This window comes from Vulpes lagopus, chromosome 1 (genome assembly GCF_018345385.1).
Source record: "Vulpes lagopus strain Blue_001 chromosome 1, ASM1834538v1, whole genome shotgun sequence".
Lineage (NCBI taxonomy): Eukaryota > Metazoa > Chordata > Mammalia > Carnivora > Canidae > Vulpes > Vulpes lagopus.
The window spans coordinates 67,338,335-67,357,699 of NC_054824.1; the positions used below are offsets into that span (position 1 = coordinate 67,338,335).

Genomic DNA, 19,365 nt, shown 5'->3' on the forward strand with positions numbered 1-19,365 from the left:
AGCCCCAGACTGGTCGCCTTCCAGGATGTGCAGGCAGCTCAGGCCCTTCTCTACAGCTGGGAACAGATTGGCCGTGATGTGACTGACAGTGGTGTTAATGGAGGGGACCGGGCCCATTACGTGGGCCTGGTAAGCCAACAGGCCCGTCTGCCGCTGAGTACTACTGTGACCTCAGTACCCAGCAGCCCTTGGGAGGCACAAGTGTCCAGAGGCCCTCTCAGGGCGGGAGAGGGAGGGGTTTGTGCAGGAAAACGAAGCCACTTTTCTGCTCCCTCCGAGGTGCCTCTTGTTCACAAGAGCACATTCAGAATCCAGCAGCCATGTCTTCCAAGCCAGCCAGGCACCGGGTACCATGTTGGGTGCTATGGGCATAGTGAACCTCAGACCTAAGCCTCCCTGTTAGGGAGACAGGCAGGTCATAATATTAATAATTAGTAATAATAGTAAAGGCTCCTGTAGTACTCCTGTGGTAATTTATGTACATGCACTAAGTTAATTCTCCTAACCATGAGTGTTTCCCCTGAAAAAGGCACAAATACTACCCACATTTTACAGGTAAAGAAACTGAGTGCCAGTGAGGTTAAGTAGCTCACCTGGGATCTTACTGCCAGTCAGTGGCAGAACCAGGACTTGGAGTCAAGCAGCCTGGCTAGAGAATCTGTTCTTGACCCTCACGCTCTGTTGCCAAAGGGTTAAGACACGTGTGAGGGGGGTATGTCTGGAGGAGGTTTGCCCAGGGGCTTGGGGCAGGTCTGCTTTGAGCCTGGAGGTGAAGACTCAAAGGCCTTACCATCTGCCTAGATCTGGGGGTGAAAGGGATGTATAGGTCATTAGTGTTTGGAGCTGGGGTTGAGAGACAGAAATGGAAAGGTGACAGGGAGCCAGGGTGGGGGGCGGCTGTGGGACAGGCAGGCGGTGCTCTGCCAAGGGGAGAAGAGGACAGGATGCTGGCAGAGGTGAGGTGCCCAAGGCCCTGCACAGATCGGGAGCAGGAGAGAGTCTTGAGGGATGGTCAGGGAGCTAGGAGGGTACCTGGAGAGGGCGGTTGGGGGCAGGAGCCAAGGGGGAAGAATCCAAATAGAAGTATCAGCTCCCACCACCAAGAAGATGGCCGGGAGGGTGAGAACTAGGGCAATTTACTTGGAATGATGGCAGTGGAAACCAGTTACGATTACCAAGTCTTTTGGACATGGGCCAAATTGTGTTCTACTTGGTTTAAATAATGATCTCATTTTGTGAATTTAAATTCCACAGTAGCCCTAGCAGTTGGGTACTAGCGACATGCCCATTTTACAGAGAGTGAAACAGAGGCCTAGAGCTTATGTATCTTGGCAAAGTGAGGAGAAGGTACATTTTCCTTCTATGGAAGCTGCCTTCTCCAGAAACAAAGGTCCCCCTACCTCTGCTGTGTCTCCAGTCCAAACCCAAGCGAGCCAGCTGAGCAGAGCTGGAGTCAGAGCCAGTCCAGCCCTCCTCCATGGGGTGAAGTAGGTGATGACAAGAAATACTCCCCCTGCCTTTCCTGAAAGCCCCTCTACTCTCTCCTTGAACACTGACTGTGTAACTTGAGGATTTATCCCCCTTGAGCCCGATTCTCCTGGTTGGGCTGCTGCCACTCACTCGTACCTCACTGTTGAATGAGTGGATGTTAAGAGGGTAAGTTGTACTGGGTCCTTACCTGGTGAGGGGAGAGGATTCTCCAGGATGGGGGGTCTCCCATCACGGAAGCTTCACACCTCTGTGGGCCTGCTGGAGAAGCCTTCTTCTCCTTTGAACCCCCACCGCACACTGAGTATGTGGAGGCCCCAGCCAGTGTATCTGACCTGGATTCGGAGTGTTTTATCCTCGCCAGCTTACACATGCAGAAAAAGCTGAATGCAGGCAGAGGAGGCAAAGCCCCTTCGCTATGGCTGCGTGTGCACCGAGCCCCGCCATCCAGGGGGTGTCGTAGCATGCTGTAGTGAGCCCCGGCACCTCTCTTCTTCCCTGAAGCCTCTAGACTGTTGGGCTCAGTCCGTTTAGGGCTGAGCCCTGGGGACCTGTCAGCCCAGTACCTCTTCCTGCCCTGGCGAGGCTCATTAGGAGGCCGGCCTGCAGCTCTGCTCGGAGGAGTCTATACATAGAGCGGTTGGTGCCGAGAGGGAAGCCTGCGGTCTTTGCCAGTGTCCCTCAGCCCTGCTGGCCTGTCGACACTTACAGAGACCCAGCTTTGTCACTGCAGCCCCAGGCACCCAGAGACCCACAGGACCCTGGCTCCCAGCCCCAGGCCTGGCCTCACGGCTGAGCAGCTGTGTAATTTGGGGAAAGCCACGTACTCCGGGCTTCCCCATGTGATTTCATGGAAGGAGGGAATCATTACTGCACAGTAACTTCACGAAGTTGTGAGGTCTCAGTCAGGCAACAGATTTTTTTTAATTTAAGATTTTATTTATTTATTCAAAGAGACACAGGCAGACGGAGAAGCAGGCTCCCCGCAAGGAGCCTGATGCGGGAGTCGATCTCAGGACCCTGGGATCGCGACCTGAGCCAAAGGCAGATGCCCAACCGCTGAGCCACCCAAGTGTCCCAGGCAACAGATATTTAAATAATATTTATATTACCTACTACATGCTAGGCATGCTAGAATTGTCCCAGAGCCTGCAGCCTTCTCTGGCCACCTCCCCGCCTCCCAGATTAGGAGCTCTGTGTTGTTCTGAGCCTTTAATGCCAAAGATGTTCGTATTGTGGGCAGCAGAGGCCCATTTCCTTGTGCCACACCCAGCAGCCCCTCCTCTAGGGCCCTGCCCCAGAAGTCACAGTTGGTCTATTGTGAGCCTTCATTAGGCCTGGTTGTGCCTACAGCCCACAAGTGGCACATGGGGTGACCTGGGCACCCCAGCTGGGGCTGGAGAGTGACAGAGCTGCCTATAGAGGATTTGGAGCTGTGTTTGGCCTCTGCTGCTGCCTGGCCTTGTCTCTGGGCACTGTTTCTCTCACCTCTTGCCCTGGTGCTGGAGGCTGCAGCCTTGGAGCTAATCTGAGCCCCAAACTCTAGCCTTCCCTGGAGCCTCTACTGTGGCTGGGCTGAGTTGACACAGGAATCTCACACCCAGGGGGGTTTCAACCTCAGCTGCAAGTTAAAATTCCCCAATGAACTTTTAATAGTCCCCCCTGCCCCCAGCCCAGGCTGTACCCCTGACCAACTGATTTTGAACCTCTGGGGTAGGGCGCTGGCCTCAGAATTGCTAAATTGTGCCAGGGAATCCAGTGTGCAAACAGGGTGGAAAGCAGTGCTCTCCCCTAGAGAAGGTCAGTGGCTCTGGCCACGCATTCCAACCAGCCAGGGGACTTTCCAAAACTACCTGTGCCTGTTATCCCAACCAATTAAATCAAGCCCTCTGGCCCTGGGATTAAAAAAAAAAAAAAAATCTCTTCAGTGATTATTTTGGGTCTCCAAGGCTGTGGCTGTAACCAGGGTCCTCCTACAGCCTCTGAACACGTGGCTGTCACTGATCTAGTCACCTAAGGGCTGGTGTCCATGGTCTGAGAGGAAGCAATCCTTGCTGGGTCCTGGAAAGTCCCCCGCAGAGGGGCCTGGCTCTGGGAAGGACTGGGGGACCTTGGCATTGTGGGGCAGGGTCTCAGCCCCCACCCTCACCAGCTCTGTGACCCTGGGCATGTCACCGGCAGCCGTTCAGGCTCAGCTTCCCCATCTGAAAATGAGGGGGGCTGGAGGTTATCACTCCAGAACATGCACAGCAGAGCTGCTTGGGAACCCTTTATTATTTTTTTAAGATTTTATTTTTTATTCATGAGAGACACACAGAGAGAGGCAGAGACACAGGCAGAGGGAGAAGCAGGCTCCCTGCAGGGAGCCCGATGTGGGACTCGATCCCGGGTCTCCAGGATCACGCCCTGAGCTGAAGGTGGCCACTCAGGCTGAGCCCCCCCAGGCGCCCCTTGGGAAACCTTTAAACCAGATCCCGGGGCCCTGGCCAGAGCTGCCAAGTACAGGACTTGGAGCCCGTGTGTGTCTGAAAAGCTCCCCGTGATCTGCCAGGCAGCCAGGCTTGGATGCCACTGAGGTCACTTCCAGCCTTGTCATTCTAGGGAGTGAAGTTGCAGAGCCCAGGTACCCAGGCACTGGTGTCCCGGATTTAAGCAAATTTCCTCCGAAAAGCTCTCCAACTGTGGCCGAAGGGCAAAGTGGAGAGGAAGAGGCCTTTTTCCAGGGGCCCACCTGCGCGGCGGGTGCCCTGTTCTGCAAAGTCACCATCACCCCTCCTCCAGAAGGATGGTCTGCGCTCAGGGCGGCCGGTGGGCCTCCAGGGCGCGCAGGGCCCGCTCACCAGCAGACCAGGGGCCTTTGGGGCTTTCCACCCAGTTCACTTCAGAGAGACACAGTTTTTTGGGTTTCACTAGAATTCAGAGAATTCCTTTACATGACGGGCTGCCGTGCCTGCCCCATTTAACAGTACAGGTCACCGAAAGCCCCAGCTGGTGGTTGGTGCACGACCTACCACACGTCCCTTCTTTGGGAACAGTCGGCGCCCCGCGGCCGGCAGGCCGGTACCCCCGCCCTCCGGCCCCGGGGAGGCGCATCCGCGGGGTGGCAGCGCCTCCTGCTGGGCGCGGCGCAAGCTCGAGGCCCACGCCTCGCCGACCCCGGCAGTGGCCAGCGCCCCGGGCCGACGCCGGTCGGTCGCCGTGTGAGTGGAAGGCAGGCCCAGGCAGCGGCCTGCGGAGCCCCGCTTAGGACTGGGGGCTGGAGACCCCGGCTGCCCACGCTCCTGCCGGCTCCCCGGGACCCTGGCAGCTCCCCCTTCCCTGGGCATCCCTGGAGGACCACCGTCACCAAGGGTTAACCCGCAGCCCTCCACCTCCCTCCTCCCTCCCACCTCTGGTCTGCTAGCCTGTTGCCATGGAAACGAGCTAAAAATAAAATGGGCTCCCAAAGCCCAGCCCCATGCACAGGAGTCAAAACAAACTAATTAAAGCAGCCAGGCTAAAATGTGAAGATAATTACACCCTCACTCAGGAGCCAGTCGTGGCAATGGAAAAGCTCAGCAGGCTGTCCTTGGCGCAGGGGCCCTGAGCCCCTCCCTGCGGTGTGAGACTCAGCACTCAGACTCCCACCTGCACCAAGTCTTGTTACCCCTCCGGGGGAGACCCCCTCCTGCTTAGGCCTGAGATCCCAAGAGTGCCACACTCCCACTGTGATGCCCCCACCCTTGATAAAGTCACCATGTGGCCTCATCCTGGGACCTGTGCCCCATCTGGGGTGGCAAGGAGAAGGTGGGGTGAACTGAAGCTGGAGGCTGTTTTTCCACATCCTGCCTGAAACTTGGGGGGGCCTCTGTCCCAAGACCTTTGCCAAAAGGTCTCAAGATAGTTCCTTTGTCTCTTGGACTCCCGCGCCTCCACTGAGGGCCCTGGAGCCTGGTGGGTGTCCCTGTGTGCCCTTCTGGCCCAGGAGCACAGGAGGGGCCTTGTCTTCAGGCTACATCGGTCTGGGTCAAGCCTGTCCCACCACAGGCCCTTTGCCTTGCAGGACCATCAAGGTGGAAGTGTACGACTGGGATCGGGATGGCAGGTAAGCACGCAGAAGGACAAAACGTGAGCAGGAATGAGGACAGCCCCTTAGGGTGATTGGGCCCTGCCCTCACATGGGGAGAACTACTATGCCTGTGGTAGCTCTGGGGGCGCTGGGGCCTGGGTTCTCCGGTGGGAGGTCCGCTGCCCCTGCCGGGCTCTGCTGAGGCACCAGAGGATCTCTGTCCTGCATGACATGGTGCAAGGGGCCTAAGAGGTCTCTTTTCCTCAAATAGCTGCCTAGCAGCCAGTCAGTGCCTAAAGCTCACCGCATTTGGGAGAATAAGGATTTTTCTGAAATGTGCCTATTCTAATGCACAGATACTAGCGATCCCCTGAGCATCCGTGTTCTCTGTGTGAGGCCAAGCATTGTGGGGTGACCAAGGTGCAGAAGACAAGCTCAGCCCTCAGAGACTCCTCTTTGTCTAGTGGAGGGCCCTTGGCATATTAAAGGAAGCGTTTGCAGGGAGCAGGCCCTGAGAGTGGGCTATGGGAAGGGTACACTTTGATGCACCCTAATGGTCTCTGGAGCCATGAGGCAGTTTCTGAGTAGGGCCAAGCCTGGCCAGGAGGAGGGCACTTCCCACCTGGGTTTTGGGAGGCCAGTACCCTCCCTGTGTGCGAATGTAAGTGCCCCCCAAGGAGCAGTGTCACTGGGAATTCATAGATGAGGACAAGAATGGGCCTCTCATGGCCCTAGTCCAGAAACCTCACTGGCTCCCACTTGCCTGTTGAACCAAACCTAATGTGTCATTCTGACTTCTGTGACTCCACTACTAGAGGTGTCGTAAGGGGGCTTTAAGCCCCATCATCTCCATCCGTACCTCTCCAGTCTGTGATGTGGATAGGGGGTCCTGTAAAGGGCTGTGCAGATATATAACTCTAAGTTAGGCCCTGGCCATTCCTGGTCGCTCACCTTCCTGTGAGTCATTCCGAGACAGGACTCCAGGGCCACAGCATCTCTGTTAACTTGCTTTGTTAACCACATAACAGGCAAGTCAGCTACATGTTTATCTTACCCTGGAGGTCCCCCATACTTCTTCTTCACCAGGGAAAACTGGGGACAGCCACCAGGTGTCATAGGGTCCTGCCATCAAGGAGCTCATAGTATGAGTGCCAAGAGCTATAAATGTGTAGTGAAAATACAGAGCGGGTACAAGGCAGGGCCAGGCCCCAGGGACTTCTCCCGGGCATCACTCTCTAGCACCTCTGGGGGGTACTCCAGGCTCCCCCTGTCAGGGCGGGGACAGTGAAAGACAGCCAGCCGCAGAGGAGACAGGAGTTGTCATGCACCTGCTTTTTGCTGCACTTAACACACACATACAACACACTTGTGGGGGCCAGAGTCCCAGAAGGCGTGGCCACTGCAGAAAACACCTCCAGCTGCCTCGATGGACATGACGCAAATTGTCTTTTCAAAAACTGTTATTGGAAAAATGGCAAATACACAGAAAAAGAGAAGACTTTAATGAATGCTTTTAAGCCTATCATCTGAATTTAACAAGTGTTACATGTTGCCACATTTCCTTTAGCTGTGTTTTGCTGATGTAGTTTAAATTACAGGCATCAAGGCATTTTTTACCTCTAAATATCTCATTGAGAATGTCTAAAAAATAAGGACATTTTCCTACAGAACCACGAATGCCATTATTACACCTGACACATTGAACAATAAATAATTCTCGAATACCACCTAATATTCATCTCATATTTAAATTTCTCCAGTTGTCCCCAGAATACCTTGCACAGCTGGCTTGTTCCAACAAGAATCCAAGTAGAAGTGGTCCCCTTCTCCAGAGCCCTGCTCTTGGCTAGGTGACCACTGGGTCTCCTGCTCCGTGGTGACACTGACTCTTGCCAGAGACCCAGGCTCTCTGCTGGCCTGCACCCCTGTAGCAGAGGTCCTGGGCAGGATGGGGAGCCAGAGGAAAGGATGTGAGAGGCAGGCAGTTGGCTAGAAGCAGTGTGCAGCCTGGGCCACGCCGTCTCACAGTAGCCTTCTCTTGCAGCCACGACTTCATTGGCGAGTTCACCACCAGCTACCGGGAGCTGGCCCGCGGGCAGAGCCAGTTCAACATCTATGAGGTGAGGTGGATACCCCAAGTCTGGGGTTTGCTCTCCTTATACGTACCTCCCAGCCATTGAGGACTGCAGTGTGCCATGAGCTGGGTGGGAGTTTTTGCATGTTCTCCTGTGAGGTGGGTGTTACTGTCCCAGTCTAGAGCTAAGAAGCCTGAGTCTCAGAGGAGTTCAGGAATTTGCCCAAAGACATGTGGTTCTGTAGGTTGCAGAATCAAGAGGCAAACAATGTTGAGTTATAGTGACCCCACAAGAAGCAGTTCTGACAGGATGGCGGAGGAGGGGTGCTGATGGGGCAGACTGTGGGGGACATTATCAGAAGGCTGCGAGGTCTGACACCCAAGGTCCTGAGTTCGAAATGGCCCTCTGCCTTCATTCAGAACCGTTTCAGGGCCTGCTGAGTATCTTACTGTTTCTGGAAGGAGAGTCAGAGGAACAGAGGTCAGGACAGCTCCATCTGGATGTGGAGAACCTGGACAGGGCCCCCAGTCCTTCTGGAGATAATAGTGTTTGCCCTCAAAGGACAGTTCCTGCTGCTGAGCCTTTGCTCATGTGTGCTCACCGTCCTGGGGTGCCCTCCCAGCTTGAGTCCCAGCTCCCCTATTGGCGTTCCCAACCACTCTGGCCTCGTGCTTTCTCCCCCACGTCAGCTTCATGGACAGCATGTCATGTTGGACCCACTGAAGTGCAGAAACTTCTAGCCCTAATAACCTCTTGGATTCATACTCTGACTCTAACCATGTCCCAGCCTTGTGACGTGGGCTAAGTCCCTGAACCATTCTGTGCCAGGCACGCTGAGCATTAAAGAAGTCACTAGAACAGTGCCTGGCCCCTTGTGAGTGTTCCATCAAGGCTGTCTTCTAGCGTCATCTGTTGCGCGCCTGTGTGCCAGGAGATTTAGATTTCACTGCAGCCCTGGAAATGGGCTCCCTCCCCACAGGAGCAGCCACTCAGCTAGTAACGTTGAAGAGCAGGCTTTGGCTCCCATCACCGAGTCTGAACCACTCCACACTTGCACTCCTTCACTCTGTGTCTCTGTTCTTTTTTTTTTTTAGATTTATTTATTTTTAATTTTTAAAGATTTTATTTATTCATGAGAGACACAGAGAGAGAGGCAGAGACACAGGCAGAGGGAGAAGCAGGCTCCATGCAGGGAGCCCAATGCGGGACTCGATCCCAGGACCTCGGGATCACGGCCTGAGCCGAAGGCAGACGGCCAACCACTGAGCCAGCCAGGCGTCTCTGTTCTGAGTGGGCACCTTTTGTGTTCCATTTAGACAGAAGCTCCGTAAGGGCAGGCTAGGCGACAGCCCTTCCCGTGGCCTCCCTTCACGTCGGCCTGCACAGCGCCAGGCACCCAGTAGGTGCTTGTGATCCGAGCACATACTGAATTCAGTTGAACGAGGCCATTGTGAAGATAGAACGTGGGTGAATTTCTTTGAAAGGGCTCTGATCCTTGCAGTTAATTACTTTGTTTTCTGCATCGGCAAAGGGGAGGGCTCTCTTTGTTCCCCCACCCAGGCAGAGAGAAGCAGGATCCATCCTTTTCTGGCTTCCTCTAAAGAGGTTTTTTAGAGCAGGGAATGGAAGGGATTATATCTCTCGGAGTTTAGCTTTTAAGTGTGCTTGACAGGCTCAGAAGAGGCCATGATCTCTCAAGCTAAAAGCAGAAAAGGTTGGATTGATTCGTTTTCTCCATTGGAAATATCATCAGTTAGAAAAGGAATTACACTCCGGCAGTCCCAGGGGAGCAGGCCTTGCACTGTGGGCCGTGTCCCCGGAAGGCCTCTCTAAAGGTCCAAACTGCCTGAGGAGAGAACAGGCTTCTGCAGGAAAGACTCTCATCGTGGGCGCTGGCCTCAGCCTGAGTGTCTGGCTCACATGTCCAGCTGTCTGGCGGCCACTCTTCAGACTCAGCCTTCCCCACCTGAAGGCACCGGCTGAAGCCTCTCATAGCTGTCCCCTCTCCCTGGCCAGCAGGCTCCATCTCCTGGTCTGTCACCATGGGGGCCATGGTGACGCCTCCTGCCCCTCACCCCACATCCACTCCACAACTGAATCCCACTCCTCCTATCACCTACAGATTCTGACCTTTGTTCCTTTTGCTCCCATCCACCCCCAATGCCATCATCTCCCCGGTGTGTGGGGCTTTGCAACAGCCCTCCTAACAGCCTTCCCACCTCCTTCCATCTGCCATTCTGTGATCCAAGGGCTCCTCCAAAATGATAATCTGATCACATGGCTGCCCTGCTTAACCTTTGGCCTTGCATCCCACCTACTGCCTAGCCAGGGTTCACACTGAGGGGTGGGTGGGGAGGAGATTCAGAATGACTCCCCTGCCACAGCTGAGATCCTACAGGGCCCTTTACCTACAAGGTAGAGTCCAAGCTCCTCCACATGGGCACCATGTCCCAGCAACCTAGAATCTGTGAGCAACCAGTAGGGGTTTCTTTTTTTCTTTTTCTTTTTTTTTTAATTTTTATTTATTTATGATAGTCACACAGAGAAAGAGAGAGGCAGAGACATAGGCAGAGGGAGAAGCAGACTCCATGCACCGGGAGCCCGATGTGGGATTCGATCCCGGGTCTCCAGGATCGCGCCCTGGGCCAAAGTCAGGCGCTAAACCGCTGCGCCACCCAGGGATCCCCAGTAGGGGTTTCTAAGTAGACTCACACCACCCACCCCTAGGAGGCCCCTGGGCTTTTGCCCTGGCCCCTCCCTTCTGCCCACTACCGGTGGTAGCCCCATTATGCTCTCTGAACCTCCCTGCTGGGTGGGCCTCTGGGCCTCACTCCATAGTGCTCCCCTGGGGCTCCCTTTGTTCTTCTTCACTTGGTTGGGCCTATGGATCCTTGGGGACTCCCTTTGGGTATATTCCTCCTCTAGGAATCTTCTCCACCTGCACACTCACTCCACCCCCAAAGTCTGAGGTAAATAAATACCTCTCCTCCATGCTCCCATGCCTCCCTCACTAACCCCCTTCCCAGGAGTGTTAAACTGTTTGCCATACTTCCCACCCCGTCAAAGACCATGGGGTCCTCAAGAGTGGGGTGGTGTCTCAGTCACTACTGTATTTATTCCCAAAACCAGCACAGCTCCTGGCCCCTGGGAGCCACCGGGTGGCTTGCTTGCTTGCCCAGGAGGGCAGAACCCAGACCTGCCCAGGGGTGTGAGCAGAGGGAGAGGACAAGGCTGAGAATTCCAGCCCGTGAGTTGGGAAGTTCCCAGCCTGGCCCTCAGGGGGCGACGGTGCCCCACACGGAGTTGAGGGCACCGCCCACGCGGGCTGGAGAGGCTGGTCCCTGGGGTGGAGGTGTGTGCTGGAGTGCATGAAACCTCAGAATAAACAGGGCGTTTCTTCAGTACCCACTTCACATGAGGATCTGAGAACAAAACATTGCTTTAATATTAAAACAGTTATAATTAGAGAGTGGAAATGTGGACTACAGGCTAATTTAAAGGTAACGTAGAAGACTTCAAAGAAATGTGCTTGTGGCCAGGTCTTTGGGTGACACCCAGACCCCCAGGAATCCATGTTTATTCTCCTCAGCTGGGAGGGCTACTTGGGAATAAAAGTTGGAGATGTGTTCGGTTCTCAAATTCCACACCCTCCTGGGACCAGATTGGGAAACTGAGGCACCACAGCACTGGAGCTTGCCTGGCGCATGGTGTTCCACAAATGTGTCTGTGAATGCCGTATCATCTGGATGGCCTCCGTGCTCATGGGGGCTCGGAAGTCGTTCTGGGCTTCTCTCCCCATGTTCACGGTTTCCACCTGTAGAGCTTGCCAGCTTTCCCACCTGGGCCCCAAATCCAGCTCTTCCTTCCTTCTGTGTCTTCCTGGTCACCCCTGCCCCTTCCTTCCGGCCCCCGCAGCCATGCCCTGGCCCCAAGGTCTGTGGTCACTTCTTGACAGTGGAGTTTTGTCATATCTAGGTACCTGTTCCAACAACCCCCAGGCCCTCATTACCTCTCACCTGGACTAGTGGGGGTGGTAGTTGTGGTAGTAATAAAAATTAATAGCAGCTAGCGCTTATATAGTATTTACTTCATTCCGGACCATGTCCTAAACACTTACCTTGTATTGACCTATTTCATCCCCATACCTTTCTATAAGGCAGGTACTTTTCACTCCTATTTTAGAGACGAGGAAACTGAGGCACAAGAAGGTCAGGTAACTTGCCTGCGGTCACACAGCCATTACGTGGCAAAACCGGGCAGGTTAACATGCCCCTGGTGTCTCTCCTTCTCCCCTCATACTCATTTCCACCAAGTCCTGGCATCCTAGAGTCTGCTGTGATCGTGCCCCTCTATCAGCTTAGAGGTCACCAGAGTTCCCTGCTGGCTGCTGGGTGATGTTCAGACATTTAACTTGGTGCTCTAGGCTCTCTTCCAGCTAGCCCAGTTTACTCTTCCACCCTGTGGTTCTGGAGTCCAGTTCTATGGCCCCTCCCCCAAACTATCTCCTCTGACTGGAAAGCCCTCCCTCCATCACCCCATGCCCAAACACTCCTGCCCTCAATACCTGCCTTCAACACTACCTGTTCCCGGCAAGCCTCACTGATGCTCAGCCTGGAATGGTCCTCCCTTCCTCCAACTCCTTTCACATTCCTGGCTTCCCTTTTTTGGTTCCTCTTGTCCTCTATCTCCTGAAGACAAATCTTTCCCCAACCCCATAAATATTTGCATTTGTATTTGTTATCAGGGTGACACCCAGGTGGGCAGCACTGTCTGCCTGCGAGCTGGGACCTGGTTTCTAATTTTGTCACCATGCAGAGCACTAGGCAACCTTGGGCAAATTGTTTCTGTCCCTGTGTCTTGTCTCCTGATCCTCAGAAATGGGTATCAGCACTCATTCAGGCAGAAGAGGCCTCTGCTAAAGACAAAGCCTGCCGCCTCTGCCTGCAGAAGAACAGGAGATGGGGGGAGGGCCAGTGAGTTCACCAGAAACCTGTGGAGGACAGAACTAGTGTGAAAATCAACCGCCTTGCCTCCTTTGATGGGAGATTAGGGAAAAGTGGGGCCTGAATCCCCCCCCCCCCCACAAGCAGAACGGCCAGTGGGGCTGAAGGCCAGTGTAGATGCAGCCCATGTGGAAGCCCCCTGGAGGCCTCACAGGGCAAGGTGCTCCCCTCACTGGGCCCCCAGCTTCTCAGCCTCCATGCTACTCAATGTTGGACTTGATGATTCTTGGGGCAGGGTGGGGGTGGGTGGCTGGGGCTGCCCTGTGCATGGCATGATGTTCAGCAGCGTCCCTGGCCTCTGTCTTCTCCCTGAGTTGTGACATCCAAAGTGTCTCCAAACATGGCCAAATATTGAGGGGGCGGGCAGTTGAGACCACTGAGTTAAGCCCACCAATAAGTGATTTTTTTTTTAGCATCTACTAAATATGTGCCTAGGCCTGTCCTATATTCTCTGATGACAGGTCTGGTTTGGGATGAAAGCTTTCACGAGAGGAACAGTTAAGAAAGTTCTCACTGTCCTGTAAGGCGGGTGGGGGTGGGGGTGGAGAGGGGAGTCTCAAAGGCCCTAGGGCTGGATCTCCAAGGAGGAACAGGGAGGGTGGGAATTGGTGGAGGGAGGAGGGAAAGGCATTTGGGGTGAGGGAAGCAGCCTGAGCCAACACACAGGAGCAGGCATAGAGGGCATCCTTTGGCCGCATTGGGTAGAGGCTGTGTTTGGGGGAGCAATGGGGAAAAAAGGTTAAATAAATATTATTCCTGGTGTGTTTGGTCGTGCAACACCGGGTCTAATCAGGAAGCCCGCTTGCGTAAATCTAAATACCAGTATCTCACAAAACCTTCCCAGGACCCTCCTCCCCTGGACCTCCTGTACCCCCCCTCCCCAGTCTTCACGCCCCACAGTCTGCTTGCTGGGGCTGAGGCCATACCTGAGGGTGGCTACAAGCTCTAGGAGCCTGGCCCTGACTGCTTGGAAACACTCCTTACCCGCCAACTGTTTTTTTTTTTTTTTATGCAGGTGGTAAACCCAAAAAAGAAAATGAAGAAAAAGAAATACGTGAATTCTGGCACAGTGAGTAGCCAACCCCCCAGCCCCACCCCACCCCCGCAGCCCGGTTCAGGCATCCTGAGGCCTGAGATATGTCTGGTGTCAGGACTCCTGCGTGTCCATGTGGGTTCCTGCAGAGTGTGGGAACCAGACCTGGAGAGTTGGGGGTGGGGAGGGGTGGGGCCGATGGAGCAACAGGTTGGGGGGTAGCCGGTGGATGGTAGACGGTGTGTAGATGGTGCAGGCCACACATAGGCACTGTGGTAAAGAATGAGAAATCCCAGAGAGAAACTCCCGTGGGGACTTCCTGCAGAAAGGGAGAGGAAAAGGAGTAGTGAGCATGGGGCCCTTAACTCTGGGAAATTCCCCATTGCGGTGCTTTCACAGGTTGTTTCCTTGAGAGGCAGACATCTTTTCATCATAAGAGAGGAAACCAAGGCTGCCAGCAGGGAAGTGACTCATCCAAGGTCACAGAGCTAGAGATGGCAGGCAGCACTACAGTTCAGTTGAGAGCGGGTAGCTGGCACTGCCCCTGTTTGTCATGACGATCCTAGGATTACACTAGTGTGTGGCTTCCAGAGGCCAGTCTCCAGAACATTCATGCATTTGTCCAAGAAAGATTTCCTGAGCGCTACCATGTTCTCAGCATGAAGGATACAGCTGGGAAGCAGACAGACCTAAATATCTGGTTCTTGGTACTTATATTTTAGTGAGGGAGGTAGAAGACATATATATGTATATACACACACACATACGTGTATTTGTCACATGGGTGTGAGTGCTGTGGAAAAAAAGCATAAGAAGGTAAAGGGTTAGGCAATGCCAGAGACAAAACTACTATTTTATATCAAGTAGTCAAGGAAAGATTTCCTCTAAGAAGGTGATGTTTGAGCAGAGATTTGAAGAAGGTGAGCAAACAAGTATTCAGGATATTGAGGAAAGGGAATAATAGCTGTAGGGATGAGCATGTGTAAAGGTCCTGAGGTACAGCCCACAGTGCATTTCTTGTACAAGCCAATGTCTTTGCCCTGCAAATATATTCAGAGCTGCTTCCTTCCTGCCCTCCCCACTGTAGAGGTCCATAGCCCCATCAGCTAATGTAGCCACATTTAGTCATTAGATTTAAGTAAACTGCAACTCCAGACCCAGAAGAGGTCCTCATTAGGGAGCTCTGAGGTTCCTCTGAGGACCCTTATTTTCTCCATTTGTAAAATGGGGCTAATAAATCATCCCTACCCTGCTTTTTGCACTGGGTGGCTCTGACAAAGAGCTGGAGACGAGAACTTGTAAACTGCAAAGTACTCTGCTCATTCAAAGGGGAATGATTCTGTTTCCCAGTCAGGCTTGGAGAAGCTGCAGTGTTTCTCAGTGGGAATGCTGTCAGCATGTTGGACAGGATCATTCTTCATTTCCCAGGACTTCCCTGTGCATTGTGGGGTGCTTAGCACTCCTGGCCTTGGCCCATGGCTAAGTGCCACAGTCACTGGGAGACCCCTGAAATTTTCCCACACATTCTCATGCCTCTAGGGGACGCAGCACCTTCCCCAGCTGAGAAATCTTGGATGTACAGCTAACACACATACACACACACACACATACACACACAAAGTTTGAAAACCACTGATCTTTCTTTTTTTTTTTAAAGATTTTTATTTATTTATTCATAGAGTCAGAGAGAGAGAGGCAGAGACACAGGCAGAGGGAGAAGCAGGCATCATACAGAGAGCCCGATGTGGGACTCGATCCAGGGTCTCCAGGATCACCCCCTGGGCTGCAGGCGGCACTAAACCGGTGCGCCACCAGGGCTGCCTGAAAACCACTGATCTTTAGTTTTCTTAGAGATAAGGAAACTGACACCCAGAGAGGGGACATTATTTTTCTTGGGTCAGTCTTCACCATAAAAATATCAATCAGGGCCCAGGATGCTTTTTTTTTTTTTTTAAGATTTATTTATTTATTTGAGAGAGAGAGAAAGAGACAGTACATATGATCTGGAGGGGCAGAGGGAGAGGGAGAGAGAATCTCCAGCAGACACCCTTCTAAGCCCAGAGCCCAACGCAGGGCTCGATCTCATGCCCCTGAGATCATGACCTGAGCTGAAATCGAGTCAGATGCTTAACCGACTGCACCACCCAGGCGTCCCAGTTCTGGATGCTTATTAAACGCACATGCCCAGGACACCTGGGTGGTGCAGTTCGTTAAACATCTGCTTTTGGCTCAGGTCATGATCCCAGGGTCCTGGGATCGAGTCCTGCATTGAGCTCTCCGCTCAGCAGGGAGTCTGCTTCTCCCTCTTCCCTCTCCCCTTCTTGCAATCTCTCTCTCTCTTTCAAATAAATCAATAAAATCTTTTTTAAAAAAGCAAATGCCTAGTCTATTCCCTGGGCTTCCATTTTAGGAGGCCTAGGCTGGGGCCTAGGAACCCATATTTACCGCTTCTCATACCTTACTTACTATGTGCAGAATCTTCTGGGGATCTTGGTAAAATGCCAAGAATCTGCCTGTCCACCTTTCTAATCAGCATCAGGGTGATAACTGCTGCTGCTGGTCCAGGGACCACACTTTGAGCAGCAAGGCCCTGGGTATCCATATGGTCAGGCAGGTTAGGGAACTACTTCATCCCAGGGCCTTTGGGGGATGGGAGTGGGGAGTGGGGTTCAACCCCCAGCTGCAGGGTAGACTCATGTGAGGAGCTAAGAAAAGATCCAGGGCCAGAGCCCTACTCCCTAAACTGATATAATTGGTTTGGGGTCCTCAGCCAGGCTGCAGGAGGTTTTAAAAGCTCCCCAGGGAGGCTGGTGGTCATCAGTCAGGGTGGAGGCCGCTGCCATAGTCCACTCCTATGGAAGGGAGGCTTTGTCCATCCAGGCGCCTAACACTGTAATCACAGCAGGTGGGGTCTCCAAGGCCCAGCGCAGCGCCCACACACCCTCCCCTTATTTGGGCTAATATCAAGCAGAGGCCCTCCCTGGCCTATCCAGAGAGTTGATAAAGATAGCAGAGTCTGCACCAGTAGAGGGTTCCCCAAATTCTAGGGTCAAGTTCTCTGACACAGGTAAAAGTTCCCCTGCTTCCAAATCTTGCCTCATTTAATTGATTTTGGCAGCCAGGCTTTCACTTACTTGTCTCCACGATCCTAAATCATTATCGTAATAAGCTGCCAGGTCTGCCTGTCTAGGCAAAGCCAATGCCAAAGCCGACAGGGGGCAGAGGTTGAACGGCAGGGTGTGCTCTGGAGAGGGAGCCCCAGGTCAGTTACCTCCCAAGAGAGAACAGGCTGCTTTATGAGGGTCTTGGGGCTGAGAAGGTAGAGATTTGAGATCGATCGTTAGCATGGCAAGGACCTTGTCAGCAGTGGCAGGTTGTTAGGCCTGTTTCAGAAAGACCCCCTGTCTTCTACACTCCACGCACGGACCCACTTAGGGGAAACTTGTGCTCTTGGCTTGAGCCCCGGTGCTCCAGTGTCAGAGACCGTGCCCTGCTGGGATGCAGCTGAGCATCATGGTCAAGGAGGCAGGCTCTGGAGTCAGACAGACCCGGGTTTGGGCTCACTCGACCAGGCTCCGGTGGTGTCCTTGGGCATGCTGCATTGCCTCTTTGAACCTGTTTCCTTGGCTATAAGATGAGATAATAGTTGTACTTTGTAGGGTCCTTGTGGGTACTGTATGTGACAGAGTCTGCAAACTTGGTGCATGCTCCATGCTCCTTCACTTTCCGCAAACCAGCCCTGAGCTCCCTGCTGACCAAACTGTTTTGTTTTCAAGGTCACGCTGCTTTCCTTTGCTGTGGAATCAGAGTGCACATTTCTTGACTACATCAAAGGAGGGTGAGAAGAGATCCAGCTCGGTTTCTTTGGCTTCAGGGAGTGGGAAGGGGCCCCACCCTGGCCCCTCCGAGGCCCTGGACATAGCCTATGAGCTGTGAGCAAACTCCCATCTCTGGCCTCAGACAACTTGCCCAGAGCCCCGCATGCCCCTGGATCCTGAGTGGCTGCAGAGGCTGCTCTTGAGCCACGGAGGCCAGCCTGGGACCTGTGGGGGTGGGACCCAGGCGTGGTAGGGACTCCCTGACAAAGAGAGCCAAGGGCTTAGGGAGGTGGAAAGAGCTCTGGACTAGGAATTAGGACGCCCAGGCTCTAGGCCCTGAGTCGCCATGAATTTGCTGGATTACTTTGGCCAGATCACTTTCCCTCCCTGAGTATTAGTTTCCACCTCTATAAACAGAGACTGGAGTTAAGTGAATTCTAATGGCCCTTCCTTCTCTGAGCTTCTGATGTCTGGTCTGTCGGGGGGTGGGAGGGCCATGATTAACCTGCCCAGTGTCATCAGGGACCTCTAAGGGGCAGGAGGCTCTGGGGGAGGGGGGGTGAGCCATCAGATGATCTCAAGGCCAACAGGTGGTCAAACACGAGTTTAAGGAGCAAAAAGAACCAGAGGGGTTGGCATCCAGGCCAAGGCAGGCAGGAAGGCCTGCAGGCTCCAGCCAACAGCTCATGGAAAGAGAGTATGCTCCCTGCCAGAACAGGTGCCAGGTTAGGGTGTGGGTAGCCGAGAGCCCACAGGTGCAGGCAGGTGAGTGACTACACCTGTCTGGAAAGACGAGAGGCAGGGCAGCTGCCAAAGGCTCATCCCAGCCAAGCGGGCACTTGGCTGCCGGGTTCTCTAGGGCAGAGGGAAAAGTCAGGCCCTGGGAAGCCACACTTACTCTCCCATGACACCACGCCCTGCTGCCTTGAAGCTGGTTTCAAGGTTGCAAGCTCTCCTTCTACCTACTGAGCACACGCCTCACTGTAGTCACCCAGAGGCCCCGGCTGCCCCTCCCTGTCCCTCCTCTGAACCCACTCCAGACCCTGCCCTTGGTCCCTTCCCCCATTGAAACTGCCCTGTTCCCTAGCCCATGGAGCAACCCGCACTTACATTCTATAGCACCTGCTCATTTTCAAAAAATCCACATCCTATTTATCCTCCTTTGCATAGTGCCCCTAATTTACAGAACACAGTGGGCAGGGGGAGGATGATTATCTGCATTTTATGTAACTTGCTGGTGGCCACATGCCCAGCCAGTGGCAGGGTTCCTTCTGTCCACACATGCTGCATTTCTTCCATAGTAATGAATAATCCCGGCCCTACCTGCCTCATAGCTACCAGGGGGGTGTGATGCAGGCAGAGACAGTAGAGTGAAAGGGCTGGGTGCGCTGTGATGTCTCATCGTGAAGGAGCCCTCAGAGGCCGGCCTTCTACGCAAAGCTGGCGCCGCCAGTACCCGGCAAGTTAGCATGCTGGCGCCAGCCCTCGCCCTCCCTCGCACCTCTTCGTCCTCTCCAGAGACCTGAGTGAGAGAGCTGGCTCCAGGGAGTGAGAGCCCAGCCTGCGTGTCCAGGCAGGCAGCTGATGGAGGCATTTGTCTCAGGATTTTCCCTTCCCCGGCCTCCCTCCCCTGCCCACCTGGCCCGAGAGAAAGGGAATAGCCACCTCAGCCCGTGTCAGAGATGGAGCTGGTTGCTCAGCAGCCTGCGTTCTGTCCTGCTCTGCCCTTAGGCAGGCGGGGCGAGCCTGCAGGGAGTAGCTATCCCACAAAAAAGTACCTGCTTTCCAGCCCCTTCCCTCCCTGAGTCATTTCAGAACCCAGAGCAGGGGAAGACCAATTAAGGAGTAAGGCTTGCCTCTTCCCTCACCCATATTTGGATGCGCCTGGCTGGAGGTGTCC

The 19,365-nt window shown here is 53.9% G+C and overlaps 1 protein-coding gene across 3 annotated transcripts in view; it reads left to right on the plus strand.

Moving 5' to 3' along the window:
• Positions 1 to 19,365, plus strand: part of CPNE5 (copine 5) — an 89,206-nt gene that overhangs the window by 60,855 nt on the left and 8,986 nt on the right. For all 3 annotated transcript variants that reach the window (XM_041727291.1, XM_041727300.1, XM_041727306.1), the window contains 4 exons: positions 5,531 to 5,572; positions 7,581 to 7,656; positions 13,630 to 13,683; positions 17,424 to 17,485. In XM_041727291.1, the coding sequence (XP_041583225.1) occupies positions 5,531 to 5,572; positions 7,581 to 7,656; positions 13,630 to 13,683; positions 17,424 to 17,485 (234 nt within the window). The remainder of the gene's footprint in view (positions 1 to 5,530; positions 5,573 to 7,580; positions 7,657 to 13,629; positions 13,684 to 17,423; positions 17,486 to 19,365) is intronic.